Source organism: Sylvia atricapilla, chromosome 22 (genome assembly GCF_009819655.1).
Source record: "Sylvia atricapilla isolate bSylAtr1 chromosome 22, bSylAtr1.pri, whole genome shotgun sequence".
NCBI classification, from domain to species: Eukaryota; Metazoa; Chordata; class Aves; order Passeriformes; family Sylviidae; genus Sylvia; species Sylvia atricapilla.
The window spans coordinates 1,699,006-1,724,809 of record NC_089161.1 but is presented as its reverse complement, the minus strand read 5'-3'; the positions used below and the strand labels follow the sequence as shown (position 1 = coordinate 1,724,809).

At 53.5% G+C, this 25,804-nt stretch overlaps 1 protein-coding gene across 2 annotated transcripts; it reads left to right on the top strand.

The window, feature by feature from the left end:
* The first annotated feature begins 1,695 nt into the window (after window positions 1–1,695).
* TMEM240 (transmembrane protein 240) lies at window positions 1,696–16,202 on the top strand. Of its 2 annotated transcripts, XM_066334131.1 has the most exons (4): window positions 1,696–1,953; window positions 2,315–2,421; window positions 12,031–12,239; window positions 15,944–16,202. In XM_066334131.1, exons 1-4 carry the CDS (start codon window positions 1,897–1,899, stop codon window positions 16,090–16,092), a joined length of 522 nt encoding a protein of 173 aa, XP_066190228.1. In that variant the 5' UTR covers window positions 1,696–1,896; the 3' UTR covers window positions 16,093–16,202. The 2 variants fall into 2 exon arrangements, with proteins under 2 accessions (XP_066190228.1, XP_066190227.1); XM_066334130.1 differs by lacking the exon at window positions 1,696–1,953 and having other exon boundaries at window positions 2,222–2,421.
* Window positions 16,203–25,804: the final 9,602 nt, after the last annotated feature.

Here is a 25,804-nt window from a genome sequence, read left to right as displayed (position 1 = left end):
GGACAGTACCGGGACAGTGCGGGGACAGTGCCGGGACAGTGCGGGGACAGTGCGGGGACAGTGCCGGGACAGTGCGGGACAGTGCGGGGACAGTACCGGGACAGTGCGGGGACAGTACCGGGACAGTGCGGAGACAGTGCGGGGACAGTGCAGGGACAGTGCGGGGACAGTGCCGGGACAGTGCTGGGACAGTGCGGGGACAGTGCGGGGACAGTGCGGGGACAGTCCCAGGACAGTACCAGGACAGTACCAGGACAGTGCGGGGACAGTACCGGGACAGTACCATGCCCGTGGCCGGTCCGTTCCGGGACAGTGCGGGACAGTACGAGGACAGTCCCAGGGCAGTACCGGGACAGTACGGGGACAGTACGGGGACAGTACCAGGACAGTACCAGGACAGTACCGGGACAGTACCGGGACAGTACCGGGACAGTACCATGACCGTGGCCGGTCCGTTCCGGGACAGTACCAGGACAGTGCCGGGACAGTACCAGGGCAGTACCAGGACAGTGCCGGGACAGTACCAGGACAGTACCAGGACAGTACCGGGACAGTACCAGGGCAGTACCAGGACAGTACCGGGACAGTACCAGGGCAGTACCAGGACAGTACCGGGACAGTACCGGGACAGTCCCAGGACAGTACCATGCCCGTGGCCGGTCCGTTCCGGCCCCCGGCCCCGAGCAGAGGGAGAGCCGCCCACGGCAGGGGGGTCCCGCGAGGGGCCGGGACCGACCCCGAGCCGAGGGAGGGCGGGGTGACGATGGCGTGTGGCACTGCGAACGCGGCCGAACGCCGCTGCCGGGGCTCTCGGTGCGGCGCCGGGGCGGAGGAGCAGAGCCCCGCAGGGCCGGCCCGCACACCGCCGCTCGCCATGAGCCGCTCCCGGAGCAGCGCCTCCCCACGTAGGTAAATGCCCGGGGCTGGGGAGGGGGCGGCCGGCGCTGCTCGGGCGCATCTTCCCCCCCTCCTCCCTTCCTCCCTTCCCTCCTCTCTGCCTGCATCCCTCCGCTGCATCCCGCATCCTCCCCCAGAGCGGGGCCGGCCGGAGCCACCCAGCCCGGGAGGGGCTGGGCCGGGGGCTGCTCACACACACACAGACACACCGAGACAGCGGCGGGGATAACGCAGCCCCGAGCCGGGAGGGTTCGTGGGGTTGATTGATTTTTTTTATTATTTTTTTGGGGGGGGGGTGAAGATGGGCGCGGTGATTTGATGGCTTAGGGTATTTCGTATATTGAATTTTTTTTTTTTGCTTTCCGATTTTTTTTTTCCCCCTTTGGCAGCGGGGATGATTTTGGGGAGGGTCGGCGGAGAGGATGCGATGAGGCTCCCCCGGAGTGGGTGATTTTTTTTTTTTTTTGCAGCCTGCCTCCTCCTCCCCCAGCCTCTCCCCCCACCCCCCCAGCCCGGCTTTGGCTGCCTGGTTTCCCAGTTGCTGCATGAAGGCTGTGCTTGTACCGGCGTGTGCCCGCTCCCGGCGCCGCGCACCCACCTCCACCGCGGCCGGCAGAAACCTGGGAGACCACCGCCGGAGGGGTGGAATATTACCATTATTATTATTATTATCATTTTTCCATTTTTTTTTTTCAATTTTTATTATTTTTTTTTTTTAATGAACCTATCGCTATCCACCCTAGCAAAACAACAATAATACTAATTAAAAAAATCCAATAAAGCTAAGGGTAGAAAAGGGAGAAGGAGCATCCCCCGGCACGGGGGAAGGCGGCTGTGTGTGCGGGGGGCGCCCCGCCGCCCCGCCGCCCCCCGCAGCACCGCAGCGAGCGGCCAGAGAGCGCGATGCGCCCCGCGCTCGCCTCTGCGGAATAGCGCGGCCGCCGCTCGCCCTCCCAGGGCTGGGGGCGCCCGGACCCGACCGCTGCCCTTTCCCTCTTGATGTCCATGAATGCAAACACCATGATTTTCATGATCCTGGGCGCCTCTATCGTTATGGTAAGAGATTTGATTTTTTTTTTTTTTTTTTTTTTGGCTGAGCTTCCCCCCCTCCCTTCTATTGGTAAAGCAGCAACACCCCCCCCCCTTTTTTTTTTTTTCCTCTCCCTCCATCCTCTCCTTTCCCTCCTTTCCACCTTCCCTCAGCACTGTCCCTCAGCCTGGGCTCCTTTCTGCGTGTGTGTGTGTGCATGTGTTTTTGTGTGTGTGTGCCCCACTGAACACCCCCCCCCAAAAAAAAAACCCCAAAAAAAAGATTCTTTTCTTGATGACTGCTTCAGCCTTTGGCAATCAAACTGGAGTCAATGTTTTATTCCATCATCCAGAGTTGACCAGATGCCTTGGTTGTGGGCTCTTACAGGCAATAGCTTGCTTGATGGACATGAATGCGTTGTTGGACAGATTTCACAATTACATCCTACCGCATCTCAGAGGGGAGGACCGAGTTTGTCACTGCAACTGTGGAAGGTGAGTTTTACCTGCAGAGCCTCTCCCCTGTCCCCGGGCCCCTTCCCACCGTGTCCCCCTGGGCTGGGGGAGGTGACCAGGGACAGGGAGCTGCTGCCTGCCAGCTGGGCTACCATTTTTTTACATTCTGGCTGTGTCTCACCTTCCTCAGCAGCTCCTGCATGACCGGGGTGAGGGAGGGGGGTTGCTTTGGGATTTGTTTTTTTTCGGGATGAAGAGTTTCCTGTGGGCTGAGAAGTGCGTTTTCCTTTGTGTGCAGGCATTTGGGAAATGCCCTGGGAAAGTGAGCGAACTTTAATTTAAACGTTCTGTCGTTTTGCCCTTTGGTTGCTGCCAGCTGGGCCGGCAGTGGTGTTCCCCAGGCCGGTTTGTGGGCTGGCTGTTGCAGTTGGTGGTTGTGTGGCTGGAGGATGGAGAAACGAGAGAGGATCCCTGCCCAGGCCGCCTGGGGCACGGTCACTTTGAGGCTTTGCAATCTTCCATCAGATTTTGAATTCCCTGGGGCTTTTCCTCCCCCCACAGCAGGCTGAGGAGGCTGTGCTTTGGGCTGAGCCAGGAGGGTCAGGGTGGATGCTGAGGCAGGAGTGCTGCCTGTGCTCTGCACGAGTTTATGACTGGACAAATACCTGTCTCTCTCGGTGGGAACGCTTCAGCCTCCTCCACAGCATCCCTCCTCGGTGTGATCTCTGCTGGAAACCGGCGTCTGGCTGCTCTGGGATCTCGTTCAGGCCCAAGGGCTGAGCTCTGAGGAGGTGGATTTTGTCCTTTCTCTGCGGGGCTGCTGCTGGTGACCCTCCTCCTGCTGCCCTCGCTCCCCTCCTGTGCCCGGTCCCTCACTGCCTGGAGCAGCGTGAGGCTGTGCCAGGCTGGCAGAGCCCTTCCCTTGCCACATCCAGCCTTTGGGTCGGAGCTTTGCTCCTCTTGGAGCTGCCTCTGGAGCCAGCTGCATCCTGTCCCCCAGCTGTCACATCCCCTCGTGTCGCTGGAGTGGGAGCTGGGCTGTGCTTGGCTTGGTGAGGAGAAAATGTGGGGTTTTTTTCTGCCTCCAGTCCCGGAGGTGATGGGGAGCCTTCCTCCCCACGGCTCCTCCTCATCCTCCTGGGACAGAGCAGCAGGAGAAGGCACCAGCAGGGCCAGGAGCAGCCAGGCCCGGGGGATGTGGCCGCAGCCTCAGCTCCTTGGGCATCTCCCTCCTGAGGTCAGTTTGGAACAACAACAAAAAAAAACCATCCACAGTGTCTTGGTTTGGGCAAAGATTTGCTTTTTCTTAGTTTTTATTTTATTTTATTTTATTTTATTTTATTTTATTTTATTTGAGCCCTCTTGGTGTTTTTCGCTGCTTTAAGAGTTTTCCTCTGCTTCTTCCACCAGTTTTTTGTTTTTCACTCCGTCGCAGCTTTGGTGGAAAAGGGGCTGCTGGTAACGGGCTGGGATGCTCGGAGCGGCTGGGGAGTGTCAGGTGTCACTGGTGGCGTGGCGGAGGAGGTGACAGGGGCAGCCCTCTCTGCTGTCCCCGTGTGCCTGCACAGATGCTCCTGAGGCAGACAAACCGGCCGTGCCACTCTCCACAAACACCGCCGGGGCCGCTGCCTCCAAAGTGCACGAAAATCTTCCAAAGTGCCGAGGAGGAGCGTGAGAAGAGGCAAAACCAGCCGAGTTTATCCCTTGCCTCTGGGATGTGGGAGCTCAGGAACCTCTGAGAGCTGAGTCCGGGCTGCTCCTGCCCTGAGCAGATTTCCCAAACCTTGGGACACCGTGCTGAGGTTTGCCTTTTGGATGCCTCTGACGGTCAGACTGGATTCCCAGTGCCTGGTTCTCCCTGTCACCTCTCCAGGAGCTCGGAGCTGGGCCCTGGGGCAGCTGTCAGCTGCTGTCCCCAGGCTGAGCTTGGGTCCTGGAGCCTTTTGTCAGCACCACTCGAAGGGTTTGATGAAAAACTTAATTTGCCAAGGAGCAGAGGGAGTCCTGGGAGGAGGGAGCTGGCTGCAGCTCCGTGTGTTGCAGCGAGGAACGGGGGGAACTCAGTGAGTTTTGCAGGAAGGAGGAATTGCAATGAATGAAGATTGATGTGCAGTGGGCTGAGCTGCTGCAATTAATGATCTCCCTCCTGCCCCAGCCTGGGTCGTGGTGTCAGTCAGACCCAATAATTCATTCAGAAATGTTTTCTTTCCTCTCCTCACCTCTCCTCTCCTGGTTGTCTCCTTCCTCAGTGCATCCCTTGGCCAGTAGCTGTCCGGGGCTGGAGGTGATGCCTGGCCCTGGGCACAGCACGGAGCAGATCCAGTTCCTCCACTCCTGAGGGGCTCTGCCCTGAGCTCCGGAGGGGCTGGAGCTGTCCCAGAGGTTGTCCCTGTGCCCAGGGAGGGCTGGCTCCTGGATGTGGGGCTCTGAGCTGTGCCAGCCTGTCCTGGGAGCCTCCTCAGCCTGGATCCCCCTGCCCTGGCACTGGGATGGGGCCTGGCACTTCCCAGCTCCAGTTTGGGGGTCACTTGTCCCTGTCCCCACTGCCAGCTCAGGCTGGGAGCTGGTGTTGGTCTCTGGGGCTGCCCCAGGCTCTGGGGGCTCTGGAGTCACCCAGGGCCACGGCCAGCAGGGCTGGCTGCTCCTGCTGCCACCTCACAGTGCTCCTCAGGCTGGTGTTTCCTCCTGGAACATCCCCAAGGGCTTCAGCAGCAGCAGACAGCTCTCGGGGCTCTGTCCCTGCCTGGGCTGTGTCCTGGGCAGGGCTGTGCCTTCCCTGGGCTCTCCTCTCCCTCTTGTCCCAGGACACGTGCAGGAAGTGCTGTACATTAATTTTTTTGGTATGTTTTTAATCATTCAGTGGTTGGGAATGATCAGGACCCTGGGGAAGGAAACCAGCCCCATCTCCAGGTGCTGCTGGAGGCTGACCCCCATCTCCACCTTTCCCTGCGGGATCAGGGTCACTGGGGCTGGAATTGTGCTGTCATTTCATGCCAGGAGCGAGGGAGGGATTTCGTGAGACCAGAGAGGGGCTGGGAGGTGCTTTTGAAGTGGTGTCAGCTGGGAGCTGTGACAGCAGAGCCAAGAGGGAGCTGGTGACACCCGTGCTGAGCTGAGCTGGGGGGCTGCAGGGTCTGGAGCCCTGGGCTGTGGGGAGCTGGGGCTGCCCCTGCCACCCCTGGGCCATATTACAGGTCCATATGTGTCACTGAACCACCCCTGGGCCATATTTACAGGATTTTAGGTGGCACTGATCCACCCCTGGTCCATATTTGTAGGTTTTTATGAGTCACTGAGACACCCCTGGTTCATATTTACAGGTTTTTAGGTGGCACTGGTCCATATTTGTAGGTTTTTAGGTGACACTGGTCCATATTTACAGGATTTTAGGTGGCACTGAACCACCCCTGGTCCATATTTGTAGGTTTTTATGTGTCACTGAGCCACCCCTGGTTCATATCTGCAGTTTTTAGGTGGCACTGATCCATCCCTGGTCCATATTTACAGGGTTTTATGTGTCACTGAGCCACCCCTGGTCCATATTTACAGGTTTTTGATGGCAATGAGCTAATCCTGGTCCATATTTACAGATTTTTGATGGCACTGATCCATCCCTGGTCCATATTTGCAATTTTTAAGTGGCATTGAGCCACCCCTGGTCCATATTTGCAGGTTTTAGGTGGCACTGAGCTGCTGTTTGCAGTCTGAGTGAAGCCTGGACAATGGAGTGTCCCTGGTGGCTGAGCTGGATGTTCTGAGGGGTGACAAATGTCCCTCCCCTGTGCAGCTGAGGTGTCACCATCGGGCTGGGCCCTCTCCAGAGCAGCAGAGCCAAGGAGGGCAGAGCTGCCAGCATCCCCAGGCCGCAGGAGAACATCCCCAGGTGGGAAAACTGCTGGGAAGGGAACCCGGGCTGGGGAAGAGTGAAACCAGGACAGAGACAAAGCCATGGGCTCTCCCTGGTGACATTCCTCCTGTCACCTCTGCCTCCAGGAGGGGTGACAGAGACATGGTCTGTCCTTGGTGACATTCCTCCTGTCACCTCTGCCTCCAGGACAGGGTGACAGCCACACTCTCTGCCTAGGTGAGACAGGGACAGTTCCTCTGGTCACATCTGCTTCCAGGAGGGGTGACAGCCAGGTTCTCTCCCTGGGTGTGACAGGGACAGCTCCTCCTGTCGCCTCTGCCTCCAGGACAGGGTGACAGCCACACTCACCCCCTGGGTGTGACAGGGACAGCTCCTCCTGTTACCTCTGCCTCCAGGACAGGGTGACAGCCACTCTCTGTGACGCCGTGGCTGCTGGAGCAGATCCCTGGGGGAATCCTGGCACTCTCCACCCCTGGCGTGTCCCAGTGCCCGTGCTGGGCTGCCCTGGCCTCTGTCCCTGGGCCGAGGGACTGTCCCCGGGCAGGACAGGACAGGACAGGACAGGACAGGACAGGACAGGGCTGTGGAGCTGCTCCTCCGAATCCCTCCGTCCCAGGCAGCAAAGGGTCCTCTGTGCAAGAGGAGAGCTGGCGGCAGATCAGGAGCTGGGTGATGTCATGCAAAGGAAAAACACCAAAGGGCGTCCGTGGAGGAGGCAGGGTGAGCTGGAGGGAACAGATGACACCTGGACGGAGCCAGGAGCCGCCACAACAGCCTTGGGGGGGCTCACAAGTGGCTGGGGGCAGAGAGCAGGACCCTCCGCAGCTCCGTGTCCTCCTTGTCACTGACCTTCTGGGTGACCTTGGCCGAGCCTCTCCCTGGCAGGGCTGGAGCAGGGCTGGGGAGGAGTGTCAGCCTCACCTGGTGACAGGGGGTGACAGGGGTGACAGGGGGTGACAGGGGTGACAGAGGTGCCAGCAGAGCCCTGCCAGCCCCTCCTGGCCCGGGGATGCTCCAGGCTGGGATCCCGGCGGGAAGGGCAGTGCTGGGGAGCAGAGTCTGGAGGCAGTGCCGTGCTCCGGGCTGGGCACAGCGGTGTGTGAGCAGCCCGCTGCTGCTGGGCTCACCGGGGAGGGTGGCAGCAGGGACACGAGGGACATTTCTCCTCTTTTTCCTCCTTTCCCAGCCGCTCTGGAAACCTCCATGAGCCTGTGTGGACGTGCTGGGAGTGCTTTTTGCCCGATGCCGGGGACCACCCGCCCATCCCAGGGTCCTGGCAGCCGTGCCAGAGCCGTGTTCCCACCGGGACCGGGAGCAGGGAGATGTTTTTGGGGCTGTCACCACGCTGCTGTGCACAGTGGCCTTGCTGGGAGCGGCCCTGGGATGCCAGGTCGGGCGGGGATGCAGGACAGACTCTGCCTCCCCGGGGCCCTGCCCGGGGCTGGATCAGCCCCATTCCCCCGGATCCTGCTGCGGCTGCCCGTGGGGAAGGGCTCGCTCCAGGCGGGATGTGGCAGCTGCAGCGGGAGCCCGGGAGATGTGACGTGGCTGCCACTGTCACCTGCCCGGGAGGGAGCCCGGCTGAGCCGGAGCATCGGCGCGTCCCTGTCCCTGTCCCTGTCCCTGTCCCTGTCCCTGTCCCTGTCCCCATCTCCGTCTCCACCCCTGTCCTGTCTCCACCCCTGTCCCCATCCCTGTCCGTGTCCTACCCCATCCCCACCTCTGTCCTCATCCCTGTCCCCATCCCTGTCCCTATTTCTGTCCCCATCCCCGTCCCTGTCCCTGTCCCTATTTCTGTCCCCATCCCTGTCCCTGTCCCCATCCCTGTCCCTGTCCCTGTCCCTATCCCTGTCCCCATCCCTGTCCCCATCCCTGTCCCTATCCCTGTCCCCGTCCCCGTCCCCATCCCCACCCTTATCCCCGTCCCCGTCCCTGTCCCTGTCCCTGTCCCCATCCCTGTCCCCATCCCTGTCCCTGTCCCCATCCCCATCCCTGTCCCCATCCCCACCCCTATCCCCGTCCCTGTCCCCATCCCTGTCCCTGTCCCCGTCCCCATCCCCACCCCTATCCTCGTCCCCATCCCCATCCCCACCCCTGTCCCCGTCCCTGTCCCCATCCCTGTCCCTGTCCCTGTCCCTGTCCCCATCCCTGTCCCCATCCCCATCCCCACCCCTGTCCCCGTCCCTGTCCCTGTCCTGTCCCCATCCGAGCTGGCGGCGGGCAGGGCAGAGGCAGCTCCGGGCTCTCGGTGGCTGTTCCCGAGGCTGTTCCCGAGGCTGTTCCCGAGGCTGTTCCCGAGGCTCCGAGCCCTGGTGGCTGCAGCAGCCGCGCTCACACAAGGTCACCGCAAGGGACAATAGCGCTGGGGGCAGCTCGAGCAGCCGGAGCAGCGCCGGAGCTTCTCCTTTTTGTCACCTGAGCGGGGATGGCGACAGGGATGCTCCAGCTCGGGGACACGTGTGCGGACACACACACACAGACACACACCGGGCTGCCTTTGTCGCGTTTGTCACCTGAGCCACAGCACGTCCAGCCTCTCCCCCGCTGCTCCTGGCCCGCGGTGTGCTGGAGCTTCTGTCCCCACCTTTGGGGACAGCTCGGGCTCTTCTGGGGTCCCTGGATGCCGTGGGAAGGAGGAGCTGGAACAGGCTGGGCAGAGCTGGGGAATAAAATAGAGATTTATTGAAAGGGCTTTAGGGTACACCTTGGGCAGGACAGGGCCTGGCCAGGGCTACACACAAGGTGGGCACAAAATGGGCACAAAAGGGTCAGAAAATGGGCACAAAATGGACCCAAAATGGTCACAAAAAACCAGACCACTGGTCATGTGGTCTCACACTTTTATGAATTTTGGTCCGTTTGTATATTGGGGTTTAATTGTCCAATTACAGCCTCAGATTCTGATGTCTCGTCCTTCTTGTTCCTCCCTCCAGCCCACCCTTGTTTGTGCTTTTGGCCCTGAAATCTTGTCCCAGTTGTGGTTCCCAGCAGGAAAAGGGTTTGTTTTGTGTCCCTGCTGTGTGCAGAGCTGAGTGACACTGACTGTGAGCTCAGAGCTGTCCCCTGGGCACCACAGAACACGAAACACAGCAAAGATCCAACTCCAGGCCTGTGGACACAGGGTGGGCACAGCTCAGGAGGGGACCAGGTGACACGGGGCTGAGCTGGCACCAGCTGGAACTGCCCGGGAATTGGCCCCCAGGAATTATTTGGTACAAAGTTTTAGGGGAAGACGGAACATGGGAGATGTGTGTGTTGTGTAGGGATGGGGGAAATCAGGGAACGTGGGAGATGTGTGCAGGGATTTGGGGACAATGGAACGTGGGAAATGTGTACAGGGATTTGGGAAGGATTTGGGGACAATGGGACATAGGAAATGTGTGCAGGGATTTGGGGACAATGGAACATGGGAGACTTGAGCAGAGATTTGGGGACAATGGAAGGTGGGAAAAGTTTGTAGAGATTTAGAAAGGATGGAACATGGGAGATGTGTGTGTAGGGACTTGGGGACAATGGAACGTGGGAAGTGTGTGCAGGGATTTGGGAAGGATTTGGGGACAATGGAACATGGGAGATGTATGTGCTGGGATTTGGGGACACTGGAACATGGGAGGTGTGTGTGCAGGGATTTGGGGACACTGGAACATGGGAGGTGTGTGTGCTGGGATTTTGGGAACATTGGAACATGGGAGATGTGTGTGTGCAGGGATTTGGGGACATTGGAACATGGCAGATGTGTGTGTGCAGGGATTTGGGGACATTGGAACATGGCAGATGTGTGTGTGCAGGGATTTGGGACATTGGAACATGGCAGATGTGTGTGTGCAGGGATTTGGGGACACTGGAACATGGGAGGTGTATGTGCTGGGATTTTGGGACATTGGAACATGGGAGATGTGTGTGTGTAGGGATTTGGGGACATTGGAACATGGCAGATGTGTGTGTGCTGGGATTTTGGGAACATTGGAACATGGGAGATGTGTGTGTGCAGGGATTTGGGGACATTGGAACATGAGAGATGTGTGTGTGTAGGGATTTGGGACATTGGAACATGGGAGATGTGTGTGCAGGGATTTGGGGACACTGGAACATGGCAGATGTATGTGCAGGGATTTGGGGACATTGGAACATGAGCACTTCTTGGCTGTGCTCACGGGAACCCTCCCATCCCTTTTTGGGGACTCTCCTGCACTCCGCAGTGCCGAGAGGGGAAATCCCTGTTCCAAAGCAGGCAGCAGCAGCAGGAGCAGGGCAATTCCTGTCCCTTCCCAGCCTGCTCCTTTCCCTGGATGAAAACAGCCACCGGAGGGGCTGGTTGCCACCCGGGAGCCTGTGCTAGCCCCGTGCCAGCCCGTGCCAGCCCGTGCCAGCCCGTGCCAGCCCCGGCGGTCCCATTAAGGCACGGCTGAGATTAGGGCTGTTTTCAGAAGGTTCCTCGGAGTGGAGTTTTGTTGGTGTAAATATTTGGACGTTTCTCAGGCGTCATTACGGAGCAACCTGCACCTCATGAATATTCAGAGGCCTCGGCGATTGCCTCCCTGTGCTCCGCCGGCGGGGGAGCGACGGGGACGGGCTGTGGGGACAGTGGGACACGCTGAACTGGGAGCACTGGTGATGCTGGTGGGGCTGGGTGTCACCGGGCCGGGTGTGGGGTCACTCCTGGGGCAGGGACGGAGCCCACCGGGGTGAGGCTGGGCAGGTGAGGAGCTGTTCAGAGCAGCTTTGCATCCTTCATCCTCTGCATCCTTCATCCTCTGGCATCCTTGATCCTTTGCATCCTTCATCCTCTGCATCCTTCATCCTCCTCATCCTCCGGGATGCTCCCACCCTGGCACTGCTCATCCCCTCCCGTCCTGTCCCCACAGCCCCCGCCTGGTTTGGGGTATTTTTGGAGGTTTTTGTTCTACTCCATAACTCCCTCACTCCATCCCTGACATTTCCCTGCTTTCCCCAGGGTTTTCACACTTTGGTAAGTTCGGTTTGCAGATTGGGGGTTCATCTTCCAGCTAATGAAGGAATTCACCCCAAGTTTGCTGCCCCCAAAACTCATTTTTATTTCCATTTCTCAGGGCCTGAGGCAGTGAGGTGTCCTTGATCCCCAGGCCTGGAGAGGAATTGTTGTATCTGCCCAAAATGTGAACACAGCAGCTCACACTGCACATGGAGTTTAGAGTTCTGCACTAAAGAATTGCCAATTATTAAATTAATGATTAAATAAAGAGCAGGACTACAAATAGATGAAAAAATATAAAACCAAAATGTGAACGCAGCAGCTCACACTGCACATGGAGTTTAGAATTCTGCACTGAAGAATTACCAATTATTAAATTAATGATTAAATAAAGAGCAGGACTACAAATAGATGAAAAAATATAAAACCAAAATGTGAACACAGCAGCTCACACTGCACATGGAGTTCAGAGTTCTGCACTAAAGACCTGCAGCATTACAAACACATGGAACAATAGAAAAGCTGAAATCTCGAGGCATCACCACAAGTGGTGCCCTCTGCATGCCAGGGGTGGCCTCGTGCTGTCCTTTGTCCCCTCTGCTGTGTTGTAGATGATGAGCTGGGGCAGGAGCCCGTGGCAGGAACGTGACATCAATTCCAACCCTGGGCACAGGGATTTTTTGTTTTTGTGCTTTCCCTCTCTACTGACAGCAGCACAATAATAAAAAAAAAAGGCAGGACAACCCTTCAGCTCCTGGAGACGATGAACCAGTGAGGAAAGGCAAAACCACTGATATTTTACTTCCCTTTCCCCAATTTCTGTCCCAAGGCATCACGTGCATTATGTCATCCCTTACGACGGGGACCAGTCGGTGGTGGACTCGTCGGAGAATTACTTTGTGACTGACAATGTAACCAAGCAGGAGATCGACCTGATGCTGGGACTTTTGCTGGGCTTTTGTATAAGCTGGTTCCTGGTGTGGATGGACGGGGTTCTGCACTACGCCGTGCGCGCCTGGAGGACCAGCCGACGGTATGGTAAGTGCTCCTCCTCCTCATCCTCCTCATCCTCATCCTCCTCATCCTCATCCTCCCCATCCCTCAGTTCCTGCCCTCTCCCTGCACAGCTGCCAAAGGTCAAGCTGCTGCTTTGTTCCCCGCGGGTTTGGCGCAGGTGAGGGACATCCCAGCCTTCTTTGTCCCTCTTTGTCCCTCTTTGTCCCTCTTTGTCCCTCTTTGTCCCTCTTTGTCCCTCTTTGTCCCGAGAGCTCGGTGATGCTCCCCGCTCAGGATATTCCAAATGTTCCACAGTATTCAAAATACTCACGAGTTTGTCACCCGAGCAGGAATGTCGGTGTGGGAATTCTCTGTGGGCAGAAAATCTTCAGAAGATATCAGGATTTGGGTTAGGTTAGGGTTAGGGTTGGGTTAGAGTCAGGGTCAGGGTTAGGAGCTCAATGATGATCCCAGCTCAGGATGTTCCAGGATTCTGAGACCTGAGCAGGAATGCTGGTGTGGGAATTCTCTGTGAGCAGAAAATCTTCAGAATATATTAGGATTAGGGTTAGATCAGGGGTGGGTTAAGGTTAAGGTTTGGATTAGGGTTAGGAGCGTGATGATGCTCGGCATCACTCAGGATATTCCACGATTTTGTGACCCGAGCAGGAATGTTGCTGTGGGAATTCTGTGGGCAGAGAATCTTCAGAATATATCAGGATTTGGGTTAGATTGGGGTTTAGGGTTGGGTTAAGGTTAAGATTTGGATTGATGATGCTTGGGGGTCACTCCCAGCTCAGGATATTCCATGATTTTGTCACCCGAGCAGGAATGTTGGTGTGGGAATTCTGTGGGAAGAGTATCCTCAGAATATTTTAGGGTTAGGATTAGGGTTAGGTTAGTGTTAGGTTTGTGTTTGGGGTTAGGATTTGTGTTAGGGGCTCAGTGATGTTCACAGCTCAGAATGATCCAGGATTCTGTGACCTGAGCAGGAATGTTGGTGTGGGAATTCTCTTGCAGAATATCTTCAGGCTGCACCAAAATTCCCCAGAAAAATCGGGATTTTTTTTTTTCCTCTAGCTGCTGGGATATTGTAATAAATTAGCCAAGACTCCATTACCTTCATGCAGGAAAAGCCAATTCTTTATTTTCACAACTCATTTTATACAGTTTTTACAGACCTCGTGTGCAACTTTAATTGGTTAATAGCTTTTTTCCCCAATTACTGTATTACAGTAAAAGATATTCTATTTGCCCCTCAAATCTCTCTTTTTTTTTTTAAATTTTTTTAATTTTTTTTATTGTTGACTTATTTTCTTTACTGATTCTCATGGTGACAAATCCCTTGTTATTACAGGTGCATTTGTTTATCAACCCAATAATAAATTGTTGTGCTAATTAATCCTCATCCCAAGATTGTTTTCACACGGGAACTTTCAAATCACTTAAAAGTGACAGGCTAACTCAGGCAATTTAACAGAGCAGGCCTGATTTTATGAGGCTTTTTATTTTAATTCAATTCTTTCAGAATTCTTTGACCTGTGAGGACACAGGGAGAGCAGCCTGGTGTTGGCTGTGTAAAGCTGTGACATTGTGGTGACAGTGACACACCTGGGTGGCCGCACCAGATGTGGAAATGTTTCTGTTCATCCCATTTATTTTCATGTCACCAGCCCCAGGGGTGGGGGGGGAAAGGGCTGGGCAGAATTGTCAGGCTTTTGGAGCAGTAAAAATCCTGATTTTTTTTTACTGAAAAGGGTTGGGCAGGATTGTCAGGCTTTTGGAGCAGTAAAAATCCTGATTTTTTTTTACTGAAAAGGGTTGGGCAGGATTGTCAGGCTTTTGGAGCAGTAAAAATCCTGATTTTTTCACTGAGAAGGACCAACAGATGCTCCTTCAGAGGCTCCATCAGCTCCATTTTCCTCCCTCAGCACGGGTATCCCGTGGATTTTCAAATTTGAAGGAGAAAAAAAAAAAAAAAAAAAAAAAAGAAAAGAAAAGACAGGAAAATGTCTTCAACTAGAGAATGACTCAAAATTCCCTCAGAATGTCCCTACAAATCTCCATCTCCCCAGCTCTTGACTGATGGTGCTGTTAAATCACAGCTCAGAGGAAAAGGAGAAGTGAGAAGGAGAAAGATTTATCTGCAGGCCTATAAGAAATTCTAATTAGGGAAGTGGACTCTCTCTTTCTAAAAACTCCGATAAAAAATGATATTAATTTCCCATTTGTCTTCCCAAATGCCCAGCAGCCTCCAGGAGCAGGTTCTGAGGCAGGAGCCTCCCGGGGCTTTTCCCAAGCAGGGGCTGATTTTCCTGGGAGATTTCAGCTTCTGAGAAAAGCAATTTTGGGGGCTGTGACTCCTGATTTTCATCAGAGATCAGAGCAGGGCTCTGCCAGGAGCTCTCCTTGTGCTGATGTGTTCTCCAGAGCTGGGCTCGCTTACCCCTCGTGAACAGAGGCTTTTATTTTTAGTAATTAATTTACTATTTCAACTAATTGATCTCTCTCTTTTTTTTTTTTTTTTTTTTTTTTTTTTTTTTTCCTATGTACACCTATTTTAAGGCTTTATAAAAGGCTTGGCCAAAGGGTGCAAATATTCCCTATAAAGGCTATAAACATAGATTTATTAACAAACACCTCAAGAAAAAGACTGAGGATCAAAATGACCTCATTTGGGATGGGAAGACCAAAGAATCTCTCCTCCTCTGGGACTTCCCAGTGTGCTTTGAAGGGCTGGGCTCTGTGTTTTGGGGTGGGATCACACCAAATTTTCATGGGAACGGGTGGCAGCTGGAATGCTGCTGCAGGGAGAAATTCCTGGGCTGAGGGGTGAAGTGAGGAGTTAAAAATGGGTTAAAAAAAATGGGTTAAAAATGGGTTAAAAATGGGTTAAAATGGGTTAGAAACAGGTTAAAAAGGTGTTGGGGGCAGAGGGTGACACTGGGGACGGTGGCAGTGATGCCTTGGGAAATCTGACTTGAAATAGAGACCGGATGGAGTTGGTGACTAAAGTAGGTATTTATTGAAAGGGGTTTAAAATAGACTTTTTTTTCTATTTAATTTCCCTCTGTAACACAAGCCCATCACACCCAGCAATACTTCACCTTGCTGCAGGTTAAACAATACAGGTTAACACCTGGCCAGAGTGTTCTGAACCAACTGGAAATGTATCCACCTGCCCCTTGGCTTAAAGATAATTTGAGCCAGGCTGCTTTTTCAGAGGGGTTTTGTAAAGTAAAAGTTTTAATAAATTAAAAACAACAAACGTTACAGGAAACAAAAAAACGCTCACAGGTGTCTGAGGAAACCTCTGAGATCCTGCTAGAAAAAAAAAAAGCCTCTTATTTCCTTTGGGCTCTTTCCTAAATGCTGAATGTTTTGGGAGGGGCAGTTTGACCTGCTGCCCATAGGGAGAGGTGCAGGATTTGAAGAACAGGGAAAAGGTTCAACTGTCACGACAATAAAGAAGTTTCTGGGTTCTTTACCTCATAAAAAAAATGCAAGGGGGTGAGTCTTAAATTTTCCCCTACGTGAAAAACACTTGATTTGGTGTGGGAAATTCATTCCTACACTTAAACATTTAATAATTATTAACTCCTTTTTTGGTTTTTTTGGTGTTTTTTTTTTTTTGTTTGTTTTTTCTAACTTACACCCTCATCGAGATAAACTGCTCCTAACCTTTGGCTAAAATATGAAGTCTTTAAAAAACACTGACTCAACCCCTCCCCTCTCCTGCCTTCCAGACAACTCCTGGTCCTGGATCCCCAAGTTTTGTAACCTGAAGGAGCTGAGGAAACGTCACCACCGGCAGTACGAGGAGGCCACCGGGAACATGGTGCACATCAAACAGAAGCTGTACCACAACGGGCACCCCAGCCCCAGGCACCTCTGAGGGATTCCCCTTCACCCCTCCGGGGACTGCAGCCAGCTTTTAAATCACACCCAGGACTCTGCTTTTCCTCCTCGGGGGGAACAGCCTCTGGTCCAAAAAACCCACGGAGGATTTTTTTTTTTGGGATCGTCCATCCCGCGTTGGACACGCCACGATGCACAACTAAGCCAGTCCTGGATGCTCTGCAGCCAAGGCTTTGCACTGTGTTCCACGTTTTAGTGCCAGACTCGTGTATATATGTAAAAAAAAAAAAAACCAAACAAAAAACAAACCCACCAAAACGCAGACGAACGAACGAAAAAAGAAAAAAAAAAAAAAAAAAAAAAAGGAAAAAAAGGAGAAAGAGAGAGAGAGAGGAAAAAAAAAGAGGTTTGAATTATACTTTCAACTCCCCCTCCCCTTTTCCTGGCTGTCCTGCACATCCTGCTGGGAATGTTGGCCGAGGGGATGGAGGTGGGCCAAGAGGAAGAAGATGCAGAGGGTCTCCTCCAGGAGCTGCAGCCCCCAGTTTGGGTGGTGCTTTGGCTGGGCTGGGCCCTGCCCTGCCCCTGCCGTGCCTAGATCAGCCTGGCTGCTCACAGGTTTGGATGGGGAAGGCACAAAAAGGGGAAAAGGCACAAAAAGGGAGAAAACACCGCGTCCCCTTTTGGGTTTTTTGGCTTTGGTTGACGTTCTGGGGGAAGGGATGCGTCAGGGGTTTGTTGTCGGCGTTGCTGTCCACTGAAACCTGCCTTAAGCAATCCAACCTCAGAGCCAGGGCAGTGGGGCTGGTGCTGCTGCTTTGGGGGCACCTTTGGGTGGCACTTTGGGTGGCAGAGCTGCTGTCCTTCCCCAGAGGATGGCTCAGATCTGACTCACAAACACCGCCCAGCCCTCGCCTGGGAGGAAAGGAGCTGCTCTGCACCTCTTCTTGCAGGGTTCAAACACCCCAAAAACCACAGAGAGGAGGGTCCTGAACATCCATCAGCCTCTCTGTGGTTTGTGGGGCTCAGAGAGCGAAGCCAAACTCCTCCCCAAATGTCCCCAAGGTGGGGGCAGAGAGTGAGGATGCTCTGATGTGGTTTTGCTTCTCCTGGAGCGGGTTTTGGGGTCTGAATGGGATCAAGGCTCTGACAGCAGAGTCCTCGTGTAGAAAAGCTCCTTTTCCCCCAGGCAGGGGGTCTGGAGGAGTGGAGAACCCAGAGGTGTGGGTCTGGTCCTGTCCTTTACCCCAGACAGAGGATCCTGGAGCTGGAGAACCCAGAGGTGTGGATCTGGTCCTGTCCTGTTCTCCTGGGTACAGGATCCTGGAGGAGCTGTAAAACCCAGGAGTGATGGGTCTGGTCCTGTCCTGTTCTCCTGGGCAGCACACGTTGGGCACACAGAGGATTTTTTGGCAGGGATTAAGGAGGGAAATGCCATCCCCAGGGATCTGACAGCCCCGAACCCTCATCATTTCCCTCTCCATTCACCCTTTTGTGTTACCGTGCAGAAATGGGGGAACACCCAGAGCTGAAGGATGCTGAGCATTGCCAGAAAATCTCCTTTTCTCCACGGATCCCTTGACATTCCCAGTCTCCTCCTGCTGTTTGGTGGCAGGGGAAAAGGACACCACAACTCCTGCTCTTCCCTCCCTGCTCCAGCTCCTGTGTCTGGGGGTTATTTTTAATTTATTTTAAATTTATTTCTGTGTTTTATTTTCCTATGCCCCGCTTCAGTTAATTACAAGCCCCCTCCCCCAAAAAAAAAACCTGCCCAAACCTTCCTGTTTCTCTGCCATTCCCACCTTTGCTATTCCCTAGTGCCTCTTGCCTTGGAGCCCCAGGTTCTTTGTGGACCTAAAGAATTGCCTGGTCCATGTTTTTGTCCGTTTGTCTGTCCGTCATTCCTGGCTGTGACGCCTCAAATTCCTTAGGATCTAAGGAATGATTTTTCCTTGAGCAGCTCCTTTCCACAGCCAGGCAGGGAAGAGCAGGGACTGGAGTTACCCAACAAACCCTCAGCGTTTGGTAGGGGAGAAAATTCCATCCTGATCAGGGCAAAGAGTCCCTGGAACTGGTTATGGAGGGGGTGGGAGGGAGGAAAAAAAAAAGCACTTTAAAAGCAAATTTTCCACTGACCTAAACTCAGAGTGAATGTAAAGCCTGGCTCTGCTCTAGCAGCTGACTTTGGTTGAAATGTCATTTCAAGTGAAAAATCTGGGAAGGGTGAAGTGATGGCTCACAGCCCTTAAGTTTGGTCTGGCTGATCCATGGCAAAATTCCATAAGAATTTGAGGCTCTGGAAGAGGAGAGGAGAGAAAAAAAAAATAATTTCTACATAATAAATGTTCCTGTTGTATAAAACCAGATTTTAAAAAAAACCAAAATCTGCTGGGTCTGTAGCTCTCACCTTTTAAACCTCTGCCTTGTTCAAATTTAGGCAGAAAAAAAAAAACCCCAACAAAACCCAAACGAGAAATACTCTCAGTGCAATTAAATTTATTGGGATTAATTCACTTGAATCCAGGGAAACCAAACAGGTTTTTTTTTGGGAGCAGGTTTGTCCCAGCACACCCAAAACCAAAGGGATTATTTCTGGGGAAGGATCCTCATCTTCCCTAAACGAGGGCCAAAATCCACCCAGCAAATCTGGGATGGGGCCAAACTCCTGAGCAGAAACACCAAAAATTCTCCAAAAAAACCCCCAAAATACCCCCCCAAAACCCCCAAAATATCAAAAATAGGAAAGATTTTCCCAAAAGCCACAAGGTCTGCCCCATCTCCTCTTTGGGGAACGAGGTGTCGAGGCCTCCAGAAATGCAGGAGGAGAAGGAGGCAACTGGTTTGTGGGTGTTACAGCTGGTTTTGGGGTGTTACAGCTGGTTTTGGATTATTACAGCTGTTTTGGGGTATTACAGCTGGTTTTGGGGTATTACAGCTGTTTTGGAGGTGTTACAGCTGGTTTTGGGGTATTACAGCTGGTTTTTGGGTGTTACAGCTGTTTTGGGGTATTACAGCTGTTTTTGGGGTGTTACAGCTGGTTTTGGATTATTACAGCTGGTTTTGGGGTATTACAGCTGTTTTGGGGTGTTACAGCTGTTTTGGGGTGTTACAGCTGCTTTGGAGGTGTTACAGCTCTTTTTGGGGTTGTTTCAGCTGGTTTTTGGGTGTTACAGCTGGTTTTGGAGGTGTTATAGCTGTTTTTGGGGGTGTTACAGCCAGTTTTTGGGTGTTACAGCTGGTTTTGGATTATTACAGCTGGTTTTGGGGGTGTTACAGCCAGTTTTTGGGTGTTACAGCTGGTTTTGAGGTGTTACAGCTGGTTGTTTTGGGGTGTTACATCTGGTTTTTTGGTGTTACAGCTGCCAGCATCACCCAGCAGCCCCTTGTCCCCTGCTGCCACCATCCCTCCTGTCCCTGTGCCACCTCCTGGGCCCCTCCTGCTCCAGGCTGAGCCTCCCCAGCCCTGTCCCTGTCCCCGTGTCACAGAGGGGTGACACAGCTGTCCCTGCCAGCTCGGGCAGTGCCCTGCTCCTCTTTGTGTTCGTGTTTGTCCCTCTCTGCTCCTGAGGGTGTTTTCTCCTCCTCGAATCGTCCCAGTTCTTCTCCTGTTGGTTGGGTTGTTGTTCTCTTGCCTCTGATCCAGTCTCCACACACATAAAAACAAAACAACAAAAAAAAATTATTACCAGACCAAAAAAAAAAAAAATTCCAACTGCAGATGGAAATAACAACACCAACAACACCCAAAGCCAGGGACAAGCCCGGGTCAGGAGGGTTCAGCTGGGAGCAGATTTGGCACAGGGCTGGGCCAGGAGCTGCTCAGAGCCTGGGGAAGGGAAAACAGGGATGGGAAATTGTGGGAAGTGAGGGCCAGAACTCACCAGCCAGATGCTCTGGGGGAGGCTCTCGGCTCTGCTGCTGCTGGGGGGGATTTTAATTTTGGGTTTTTTTGGTTATTTTTGGAGCAGAGACACAGCTCCAAGTTCCACGTGCCAGTTCTCCAGAGCTGGGGTTGGTGCTGGGAACGTTCTCCTGTGGTTTTTTGGTGGGAAAAGACCTGCTGGGAACATTCTCCTGAGTTTTTGGGGTGAAGAGCTCTGCTGGGAATGTTCCCCTGTTGTTTTTGGTGAGAGGAGCCCTGCTGGGAACATTCTGGTGTTTTTGGTGAAAGGAGCTCTGCTGGAACTGGTTTTTTTGATGTGAGGAGCCCTGATGGGAACATTTTCCTGAGTTTTTGGGGTGAGGAGCCCTGATGGGAACATTTTCCTGAGTTTTTGGGGTGAGGAGCTCTGCTGGGAACATTTTCCTGAGTTTTTTGGTGTAAGGAGCCCTGGCCTGGCACAGGGGATGGTTGGGAAGGAGAGGTGTGGACAGGTAGGGAAAATCAGGGATTGAGAAATCCATCACCCCTCAATGGAGAAATCCATTGTAGCTCCTTCCCAAACATCAAATCCCATCCTCAGTTCTGCCTCTGCTGAATAAACCTCTGGCCAAAATAAAGAATAAATAGTGAGAAGGGCCCTTCCTCTTTGAGGAGCAGTTTGGGAAGGGGTTTCCTGTGATTCCATCCATCCACTGAGCCCCTCTCACTTCTCACCAGCCCTTGAGCCAGCCAGGGACAGCTCATCCATAAAAAACAGACCAGGAGAAGCCTGGAATGGTGTCCTGGGCACTCACAGCACGCTGGGCTGGGTTTAGGTTAGTCACTGCTGTTCTACCTCATTTTCTGGTTGCATTTTCAGCTGGGAGAAGAGAATCCCTGCTAAAAAAAAAGGGGGGGTTGAAAACAGACACTGAGGTGATGAAGGCACTGGAGCATCTCCTGAGAGGGAACTGGGAGAGCTGGGAATGTCCATCCACCACAAAATCCCTGTAGGGAGGGCGCAAAGAGATGGGGAGAGGATCTCAAAGGGCACAAAATGAAACGTGGGGGGTTCTGTTTGAACACCCTGCCCGTGGTGGGAAGGGAGGTGAGGCTCACCTGGTGAGGGAGCCAGGCACAGGGAGCTCAGGCCCAGCCCAGATCTCACCTCCCAGCACTGCCGAAGGTTCAGCCTGGCTGTGATGGAGAGGTCGGGTCATCACAGAGGGGATGGAGCTGCTTCTGTCTTCAGGGGTGGGGTTGGAAGGTGAAAACATCTCTCTGGATGTGAGAGAGCAGAAATTCTCCCGTGAGCAGAGCAGAGACTTTTCCCTGCTGGGACAGAGGTGGCTTTCAGCGAGCAGCAGTGGGATGCAGAGCAGGGAATTGTCTGTTGGGCAGGGACACAGGGCTGGGCTGCAGGGAAGGGGAAAAATCCCCTCAGCCCGGCTCCCTGCAGTGTCCAGGACAAAAAAAACAGCGAGTGAACTTCCTGAAGGGAATCAGAAACTCAAACAAAAAGAGCCAGGCCTGTGGCTTCCCTGCAGGTGGGGCAGAGAGGGAAGGAGAGGACAGGGAAGAAGGAGAGGGAAGAATAAGAGGGAAGAAGAAGAGAGGAAAGAACACAGGGAAGAAGAGGACAGGGAAGATGTGGCAGTCAGCAGGAGCTGCTCACCCTGGCTGGGCTGTGGGGACCCTGCTCTGTGTCACCGTGTCCCCTGCATGGAGCCTGTCCCTCCTCTGGAACCTCCATCCTGTCACACTCATTTCTCTTCCAAAGGGGTTCCCATTTCTCTTCCAAAGGGGTTCCCAGTTTCTGGCTCCTCCTGGGATTCCCAGGCTGGCTCAGCCCCAGCTCACACCAGGCACAGGAAGCCCTGCACTCACTTCCAGGAGGTTTTTCACCTGTGAAAACACCAGGACAGAGTTTGGAGTGCTGTTTTCCCTGATTGTTAATCCTTTTTTTTTTTTTTTCCCTGCATCCAAACCACTTCTGCATGCATCAGGCAGGGAGAGGCACAGCCCAGACTACCAGAGAGAGACAGAGAGATTAAACTCTGCTCCGAGTCTAATCACAGAATAATCTCTACTGTGGTTGAAAAGCAATAATGGCTAATTATTTTATTTTATTTTTTTATCAAATACACGTGCACAGACAGGTTTCACCCAGGGCTTTGTGCTCTCCAGAGGCTGGAGGGGTGACAGCCTGTGCTGAGGGGAGCAGCTGAAGGTGCAGAGAGTTTGGGGTGAGGGGAGGAGGCAATAGACAAAAAAAAAAAAAAAAAAGCACACTGTGATTTTATTTGGGTCAACGAGTGAGTGTATTTCAGCCATTCCTTCCCTTTCAATAAGATGTTTGTACAATAGAGAACCAGTTCAGCTCCTTGGAACTAAGCCCATCCTTTGCTGTTTGTCAGTAAAATAGTTTTTTGCATGTTTTGCATCTGAGTGGTTTTTTTTTCCAACCCTTTGAACCCAGTGATTGCCCAGAGCTGGGGCACCCCCAGAGCAGCAGCAGCACCCCGGTTTTGGGCAGAGGGGTGACAGGAGGAGGTGACAACAGGGCAGGGAAGGGGTGGGCAGAGCTGCCCTGGCCTCTGCAGAAGGGCTGGGTGATTCCCCTCAGGTTCTGGGGCAGATTTTCACCTGCCTGGCTCCTGCTTGATGGGAAGCTCCAAAACCTGATTTTACAGCAAGATAAAATATTTCACTGTTTAATTCTGGCTGCAAGCTGCCTCCAGAGAGGAGCCTGAGCCTGGAAGGGCAGGAAAAGCAGGAAAAGCACAGGAATCTCAGGCCTTGGGCACAGAGAAGGAAAAGTGGGATCATTTCCCATTCCAGCAGCACAGAAATCTGAAATCTGCCACCATGAAGCAGTTCTCCAACATCCCTCATTGTGCTCCTTGCTGCCACAGCTCTGACCCTGCCTGGGGCTCCAATCCTGCAGGAAGGTGTTGCTGCAGGACTTGTTCCACCAGTCTGGGCACATCTGGGCACATCTGGGCACATCCCAGACAAAGCAGAGCAGGAAAGAAACCCCAGCACCCGAGACAAAGGCTCATAAAAGATTCTCAATGAGGTTTTTTTTTTTCTACTCCAAACACAAACCCATGTGGGCAGGGAAGAGTTTTTCCTGGAGAATTCCCACCTTGCCAAGGCTCAGGACAGGGACAGGGTGGTCACAGCCACCACAGGGATCTCCTCCCAGCCTTTCACATCCCATTAAAATCCTTCCAAGGATGGCAACTGGGAGCAGCCAGAGCTGGCCAGGCTGTAAATCCGTCCCTCAGCACCAGGAGCACGTTTCCAGTGGCAGCAGCCAGGATGGGAGTGATGGATTGCCCACGAATCCATCTGCTCTGGGATTTGCTCTCCAATACAAAACACCATTTTAATAAAGTGCTGTTGGCTCAGAGCTCAGTGTCAGCAGAGGAGATCACCTCAGCTCGGGGTTGCCATCCTCTGGCCCTGCCTGGAGTGTTGAATTCAGCTGGTGTCACCTCGTGGGGTGACACATCAGTGATCCCAGAGCTGAAATCCCAGCCAGGGACAGATCCCTGCTTTGAAATCTGGGATGGGGCAGGAATTCAGGGTGACAGGGATTCTGTCCCTTCCTGTCACATGCCACAGGAGCAGCAGCAGTGACAATAGGTCCAGCAGGACATGGAATCACCCCGCTGGTGGCCAGGAGAAGGACAAGGAATGGTTTGGGGATCCAGGATTGGGAGAGTTGGGAGCACCAGGGATAAAATACCAGCACAAAGTGTGAAGGAAGGAACTGTGTGGGAGTGGATGGAGAACTGTATTTCCTGTGGAAATAAAAAAGTGTCACCGAGGACAAACGGCATCAAGTCTGCGCCTTTCTTTCCATGCACTGGGAAGAGGTGAAATAACGGGGCTGGAAAAGTGAATCCAAGGGAAAACCAACTGTCCCCAGCACCTCTGGCTCTCTGCACTGCCCCAGCTGGCAGATGGAGCACCCCAAGGCTCCTCAGTGAGGCTCCAGCTCTTTTTCCCTGCTCCACCTCCTCAGTTTTCCCAGGCTGGCGTCACCTCCCCTGTGGGATGTGAGAATTGCAGCAGTGAGCAGGAGCTGGGTCACACTGGAGCCCCTCTCCTGCCTGCTCACAGCCAGGCTGTGCACTCCACACCCTGCACAAACACGCATTTCTCCAAAAGGGGATGGGGAGAAGCTGCTCTGCCCAGAGCCATCACCACCTCTGGGAAGGAGGAGGAATTCCCTGGGGATTTCAGCCTCCCAGGGGCTGTGCAGGGACACTGGGAGCTGCTGGGATGCCAACAGCAGCAGCCCTGCACAGGAGCCTGCAGCACAAAGCTCGTTCTGTCAGGATTTTCCTCCGGGACCAATTCAGTGCCCCCAAAGTTGTCCTCAATCCCTGGTGGCCAGAGCATGGTGCTCCTCCTGCTTCCATCAGGAGCCTGAATTCCAGCAGGAATGTCAGCAAAGAGCTGAGGCAGCAGCTCAGGGTCTCCCTCCCAGCTCCACTGCAGCCCCTGGGATCAGCAAAACACGGGCACAGAGCACAAGGACAAGGCAGAGCACCTTTCCCTCCCCCTGTGCTCCAGGGACAGGCCTGGGGAAGGAGAAGGAAGGAATTTTGGAAAGGTTGTGGCACAATTAGGGAGTGGAATCACAGCAGCAGAGATCACTCCCTCACATCGATCCTGAGCAGTGCTCAGCTCCCATCTCCTGGGGCTGGACAGAAATAATTCCAGTGAAAACTGGGAAAGCCTGGAATAGCTAATCCTGAGCAGGGGGCTGAAGGACACCTAGGCTGAAAGGGAAGGGATAAAAAGTGGGGTTTGATTGATTTTAGTCACCCTGAACATCAAATGTGGGGTTTTTGGTTGTGCAGATTCCCCCCCAGCCCACAGCAATGCACCTGGCACCAGGTGACACAAGTGGGAACCTCACCAAAAGAGCAGCTCCTAAAATTCCTCTTCACATTCTGCCAGGGGAAAATCCCAGGGAATCGTTGAGGGGAATGCTGGCAGCCCAGGCAGGGAAGGTTTGCAGCCTCAGGAATTATTTCCTGGTGTCCCACAAGGACAGGGCTCTGCTCCTGAGCTCACCAGCTCCTGCCAGGGAACAGCTCAGAGCTGAGCCAGCCCTGGAATGGCCAAAGTGGGGCTGGTGTCAGCTCCTGTGTGAGGAAAACAGCTCAGCAAGGTACTCAAGGGCACAGATTTAGGTCAGGCCAACGTGCTTGTGCTGTGTAGCTACAGAAGAGGCCTCAGAGCAGAGCACAGAGTTCAAATCCAGTTCAAATGCAGAGAAAAAAAACCAAAAACAATCAGGAGATTTTCTAACCTGTCTCTCACATGCACAGAAGAAGAACGAATGTCATCTCATCAAGACAGGCTCTTGTTCAGGGCTTGACAATGGCACGTTTTCCTCAGCTGTTCCAGAAATGCAGCAAGAAAACTCGTGTTGCAAAGAGCAGCTGGATGGCAGCAGTGGGAGCAAACCAACCCCACTCATCTCTCAGCTCAGAGCACGCAGGATCTGTGTGCCCCAAAGTGATCTCCTCACAGAGAAAAGTGGTTTACTTGGGGGGAAAAACATGTGGGACTGCTCTCAGACCACTTGTGCAGTGAATTCCCCCAAATCCACTTTTGTAAGGAAAAATTCCTCTCAGACTGTGAAAGGCAATTGGTGCCATCCAGAGACGTGGGCAAGGAGCTGTGTCATGGGCAAAATGGTGACAAATGCCTCTGCTGGAGCACAAACCCGACAGATTTAAATGTATGGGAGTGTCAGGCTCGGACAAGCAGCCCTGGTGCTGGGACACTGCAGAAAACAGCTCACAAGGATTTGGGGTTTGTGCCTCTCCAGCAGGACAGGCCACAGAGACCAACACAGGCA